Source organism: Nicotiana tabacum, chromosome 6 (genome assembly GCF_000715075.1).
Source record: "Nicotiana tabacum cultivar K326 chromosome 6, ASM71507v2, whole genome shotgun sequence".
NCBI classification, from domain to species: Eukaryota; Viridiplantae; Streptophyta; class Magnoliopsida; order Solanales; family Solanaceae; genus Nicotiana; species Nicotiana tabacum.
In genome coordinates this window covers 27,114,511-27,120,827 of record NC_134085.1, presented here as the reverse complement: position 1 = coordinate 27,120,827, position 6,317 = coordinate 27,114,511, and the positions used below count along the sequence as shown (strand labels likewise).

General features: G+C 44.9%; 1 protein-coding gene across 1 annotated transcript; it reads left to right on the top strand.

Moving 5' to 3' along the window:
• Positions 1-1,343: 1,343 nt before the first annotated feature.
• On the top strand, positions 1,344-5,553 carry LOC107794075 (uncharacterized). The gene is made up of 6 exons (XM_075255245.1): positions 1,344-1,652; positions 2,238-2,360; positions 2,478-2,799; positions 4,139-4,347; positions 4,489-4,581; positions 4,990-5,553. The coding sequence occupies exons 1-6, from the start codon at positions 1,344-1,346 to the stop codon at positions 5,551-5,553; spliced, it is 1,620 nt and encodes a 539-aa protein (XP_075111346.1).
• The last annotated feature ends 764 nt before the right edge of the window (positions 5,554-6,317 follow it).

Below are 6,317 nucleotides of genomic sequence, written 5' to 3'. Positions count from 1 at the left end.
GTTTATTCCATTACTACTTGTTACTTGTGTTTGGTTTGAGTTTAATTAGGGCAAGTTTGTTCATACATACCAGTACAATTCAAATGTACTGACATCCCTATTGCCGGGGCCTCTACATTCATGTTATGATTGTAGGTGGATCCATAGCAGGTAATCCAGTCCACCGACCGTAGCTCCCCTTTACTTTCTGCCAGAAGCATTGGTGAGCCCTTTTCGTCCCGGGGCCTTGCGTGGCTCATGTCGCTTTTTATTTCAGAGTCTTGTTTTGGTTTTTGGTGTATGGTATAGCCGGAGCCTTGTAACCGGCAAGTATTGTATCAGCCTTTGGTATCCTTAGAGGCTCCATAGACAGTGAATGTGGGTTGCGAACTTATGTAAATATGTATTTTGTATATTGGGCGTTGTAAGTTGTAAACCTCATTAAGTGACTATGTATGTTTTGTAAAAAGGGTGTTTTAATTATAAATGACTATTTTCTTTGATTAATGGACAATGGAAATACGGGGTACGCGTGGGATAGGAAAGGCACCCAGGTCCGCCTGGCTGGGGCTACCTGGTAGGGCGCCGGTTGTGCCCCTCGGTTTTTGGGGCATGACAAACTTGATATCAGAGCCTAAGGTTTTAAAGTGTCCTAGGATGTCTCGGAGCCGTGTCTAGTAGAGTCCTTCTTATTGGTGTGTTGTCGACCACATCCATAAGTTGGAGGCTACACGGGCATTTAGGAAATTACCTTCTTCTTTGTTACTCTATATCATGCGGTGAAGTGAAAAGTAGAAGTATTTACATCTAACTCGTGCTCTATTCCAAATTTTCAGTAATGGCACCTAAGAAGAGAGATAGACTCAGCCTCAGGGCCAATGCCACCCCAAGTATGGTTGTAAATCATGTACCTGATGTCGTGGGTGAGAGTGACTCCCTGGTCTTGAATATTCCTGGCCTATCTATTCCAGATCCAAGTATTCCTGTTCGAGCTGCGGTAGAGGGTGCTACTATCCCTCCCGCTGATATTCCTGATCTTGATGCAGTCCAGCTTTCGGCCCCGGAGTTTCTGACGGGGACCTTAGAGGAGAAATCCATATATTGACCAGGTTAGTGGTCGCTCAGGCCTAGAGATCTTATGGCGCCCCTACGCCTCCATCGGACAGGGAGATTCCGCCATCTCCAAAGTCAACCAGTTTCTGCGGTTGGCCCCTCCAGAGTTCACTTGCACAGACCTAGAGGCCGATCCGCAAGATTTCCTTGATGAAATATATAAGGCTCTTCGAGTGATAAAGGCTACAGAGACGGAGTGGGTTGAGTTGGCTTCATACATGTTGAGGGGAGCAGCGTATTCGTGGTTCGAGATGTGGGAGAATTCCCGTGGGGAGGAAAGACCTACGGCTAGATGGGATGAATTTGTAGATGCCTTCATGGACCACTTCCTACCTGCCGAGGCAATGGCGGCCCATGCCAGAGAGTTTGAGGTCCTCAAGCAGGGCAGTATGAGTGTTTGGGTGTACCACATGGAGTTTGTGAGGTTATCCAAGTATGCTCCTCAGTTAGTGTTGACCATGGATGCTCGAGTTCGGCGATTCGTTCAGGGAATTAGTCCTTTGGTTGTAAATGAGGCTGCTATAGCAGCCTTACACTCAGATATGAATTATAGGAAGATTGTGGGATTTGCTCAGGCCACAGAGGCTTGAAAGTTGAAAATACGGGCAGAAAGTGAGAGTAAAAGCAGGGCCCGATCAGCGGGTTACTCAGGGAGACCAGTTCCGGGGAGAGGGCCATCAGGGCCATCCCGGTCATATGCCCAGTCCTCAGCAAGCGCACCGCCATCAGTGCACAGTTATCAGCAGAGCAGTCACTTGAGATCAGGTTCAGATAGTAGGAGACCCCATCATTCCGGTCGTCCAGGAGGGAGATCACAGCAGCAGGGGAGGGCTTAATGCCCCAAGTGTGAGAGGTTCCATTCCGAGACTTGTTATTTGGATATTCCGATGTGTTATAGATGCGGGGTGAGAGGTCATATCTAGTGGGACTATCGTGTGACCGTTCAGGGAACGGGTAGGGGATTTACTCAGCCATCCGGTTCTTCAGCCACCACATCATCCGTGCATCCTCCCACCCCAACAGGGCACGGTGCAGTTAGGGGTGGAGCTCGTGGTAGAGGGGGACCCGGCCAGTTTTATGCCTTGAGTGGTCGCTAGAGTGCAAAGGCTTCCCCAGATGTTGCTACAGGTATCTTGTCTGTTCAGGCCATTGATTGTTATGCTCTTATTGATCTGGGATCCTCTTTCTCTTATGTCACCCCATTCATTGCTTCAAGTTTTGGGATAGAACCTGAACAGCTTCATGAGTCGTTCTCTGTATCGACTCCGGTTGGTGATTATATTATAGCCGCGCGAGTTTATAGGAATTGTGTTGTCATGGTATGTGGTCGTGCTACCACGGCCAATCTTATTGAGCTTGAAATGGTGGATTTTGATGTGATCAAGGGAATGGACTGGCTTTATTCGTGCTTTGCTAAGCTTGACTGCCGAACGAGAGTCATGAGGCTTGAGTTCCCTAATGAGCCGGTTATTGAGTTGAAGGGAAATGGTGTGGTTCCAAAAGGTAGGTTTCTTTCCAACCTTAAGGCTTCGAAGATGATTAGGAAGGGGTGTATCTACTATTTGGTCCGAGTGGCGAACACCACTTCAGAAGTGTTTGTCCCCGAGTCTGTGCCAGTCGTGAATGAGTTTCTTGAAGTGTTTTTGGACGAGCTTCCAAGGATCCCGCCAGATAGGGAGATTGATTTCAGCATTGATGTATTGCAAGGTACGCAACCGATATCTATTCCACCATACAGAATGGCGCCAGCGGAGTTAAGGGAGTTAAAGGAACAACTGAAGGATTTATTAGAAAATGGGTTCATACAACCAAGTGTGTCACCGTGGGGTGCCCCGGTTCTTTTCATCAGAAAGAAGGATGGGTCACTCCATATGTGTAGTGATTATCGGCAGCTTAACAAGGTCACAATCAAGAATAAATATCCTTTTCCTCGGATAGATGATTTGTTCAACCAATTGCAAGGTGCGAGGTTCTTTTCCAAAATTGATCTACGGTCCGGGTATCACCAATTAAAGATCAGAGAACATGATATTCCTAAGACCGCTTTCAGAACTCGCTATTGTCACTTTGAATTCTTGGTCATGTCTTTTGGGCTAACCAATGTCCCGGTAGCTTTCATGGATCTTATGAATCAGGTCTTCAAGCTGTTTCTAGACTCCTTTGTGATTGTTTTCATTGATGACATCCTTGTTTATTTGCGGTGCCGGGAGGATCATGCCAATCATCTCAGGGCAGTTCTGTAGACCCTTTATCAGCACCAGTTGTATGCTAAATTTTCAAAATGTGAATTTTGGTTGGAGTTCGTTACCTTTTTGGGCCATGTTGTTTCTAGTGAAGTGATTCAGGTGTATCCCCAGAAGATTGCAGCAGTAAAAGATTGGCCTAGACCCATGACCCCGACGGAGATCCGTAGCTTCTTGGGTTTAGCGGGTATTATCGGAGGTTTGTGGAGGTATTCTCTACCCTCGCCTCCCTTTGACTAAGTTGACGCAGAAAGTAGTTAAGTTCCAATGGTCCGATGTTTGTGAGAAAAGTTTTCAGGAATTGAAGTCGAGATTGACCTCGGCGCCGATATTGACCTTGCCGGAAGGCATAGAAGGATTTGTGGTTTATTGCGATGCCTCCAGGGTCGGTTTGGGGTGTGTGTTGATGCAACATGAGAAGGTTATAGGGTATGCTTCAAGGCAACTCAAGAATCACGATAAGAATTATCCGACGCATGATTTGGAGCTTGTGGCAGTTGTATTTGCCTTGAAAATATGGTGGCATTATCTTTATGGGGTCCATGTGGATGTGTTCCCGGACCACAAGAGTCTCCAATATTTGTTCAAGTAGAAGGAGTTGAATTTAGGGTTGCGATGGTGATTAGAATTGATCAAGGATTATGATATGGATATTTTATACCAACAAGGGAAGGCGAATGTGGTGTCCGACGCTCTCAGTCGGAAGTCCATGGGTAGTTTGGCTCATTTGGGAGCTGATCAGAGGCCTTTAGCTTGGGAGGTTTATTAATTGACCAGTCATGGGGTTTGTATTTCCACTTAAGATGAGGGGAAGGTTATGGTGCGCAATGGAGCAGAATCGTCACTTGTAGCGGAAGTCAAGGAAAAGCAACTCATTGATCCAGCATTAGCACAGCTGAAGGCGGCAGTTTTGAATAACAAGACTTCGACATTTTCACTCGGTGGTGAGGATGGTATATTACGATGTCAAGGTAGGCTATGTGTTCCAGATGTGGATAATCTTTGGGGGAGGGTAATGGCAGAGGCTCATAATTCAAGGTATTCTGTGCACCCAGGTTCTACGAAAATGTACCATGATCTCAAGGAAATTTATTGGTGGAACGGTATGAAGAGGGTTGTGTCAGACTTTGTATCTAAATGTCCGAATTGTCAGCAAGTAAAAGCAGAGCACCAGCGGCCCGGTGGGTTAACTCAGCTTATGGAAATACCAATGTGGAAATGGGAGATGATCAACATGAATTTCATGGTAGGGTTACCTCGCACTCAGCGCAAGTTTGACTCAATTTGGGAAATAGTAGATCGACTCACCAAGTCAGCTCACTTCTTGCCAGTCAAGTCCACAGATACTGCGGAACAATATGCTCAATTGTATATCAAGGAAATAGTAAGGCTTCATGGCACTCCACTTTCTATTATCTCAGATCGAGGGGCCTAGTTCACCGCTAATTTTTGGAAGAAATTTCAGCAAGGCTTTGGTACTCAGGTGAATCTCAGCACAGCTTTCCATCCGCAGACTGATGATCAAGCGAAGCGGACTATTCATACGCTTGAAGATATGTTGCGGTCTTACGTCTTAGATTTCAAAGGTAATTGAGATGATCACTTGCCACTTATAGAGTTTGCTTATAATAACAGCTTTCATTCTAGCATTCAGATGGCCCCCTTTGAGGCATTGTACAGGAGGAGATGTAGGTCTCCGATTGGATGGTTCGAAGTGGGTGAAGCAGAATTAGTAGGGCTAGATCTCATGCACCAGGCTATGGAAAAAGTTAAGATCATTCAGGGAAGGATGAAAGCTGCTCAGAGTCGCCAGAAATCTTATGCGAACATTCGTCGAAGAAAATTGGAATTCCAAGTAGATGATTGGGTGTTATTGAGGGTATCTCCTATGAAGGGAGTCATGCGATTCGGGAAGAAAGGGAAGTTGAGTCCTAGATATGTCAGGCCGTATCGGGTCACTCAAAGGATAGGACAGGTGGCTTATAGACTGGAATTGCCCCCTGAAATGTCATTCGTGCACCTGGTGTTCCATGTGTCTATGTTAAAGAAAGTGGTTGGAGACTCATCCACCATCGTGCCAATCGAGGCTATCGAGGTCAATGAAGAGTTATCATATGAAGAAATTTCGGTCGCTATTCTTGATAAGCAAGTCCGCAAATTGAGAAACAAGGAAGTTGCTTCAGTTAAAGTACTATCGCAAAGTCAGCAAATCGAGTAAGCCACATGGTAAGTGGAACGTGAAATGAAATAAAAATATCCCCATCTGTTTGAACAAGTCTAGTAGTGATCGTGCAAACTCTTGACTCTAAGTAAACTGATGTTGTGTTCAATCTGGTGCAAAGGCACCCCATATATTTCCCTTAATGCTTTACTATTGTAACTCCTCAAGTTGTGCATGAATTGTATGTGTTGTGATTATTTGGTTCATGCGCAAGCCCCTTTTTGGTAAATGAAAGTTTTGCAAGAACTCATGTGATAAGTGAATGATTAAAGGCAGTGCAGATTGGTAATGATTAATTGGAGTACGTATAGTGTATTGAAGTGGTTGAACTGTATGGAACTCATTGAAGTGACAAAATTATGTGCAAGTGTTGAGGTAATAAATTGTATACCAGTTGTAGGGATGATAGGGATAGCGTAATGGTGCTTGGAAATAATGTTTTGGGGGCTCTCTGACAGGTAGATAAGTCTAATTACAAAGGAAACTCTGGCAAAATTTTTTTTTAAAAAAAAATTGGGAGTTTGCATATCATGTTTTCAAACCAACCGATTTCCAAAATCCTCATTCAAGGACGAATGATTTTAAGTGGGGGAGCTTGTAAGGCCCCGTGAAAACTTGTACTCGGAACCTGGTAACTCATGAGAACATGCTCGAGAAAACTTGGAATTTAAACAAGTTCAGAAGAAAGCAGCTGATACGAGCTTTAAACAAAAGTAGATGAAATATGCTTAGCAGGAACACAAATAGAACTCAGTAAAGTG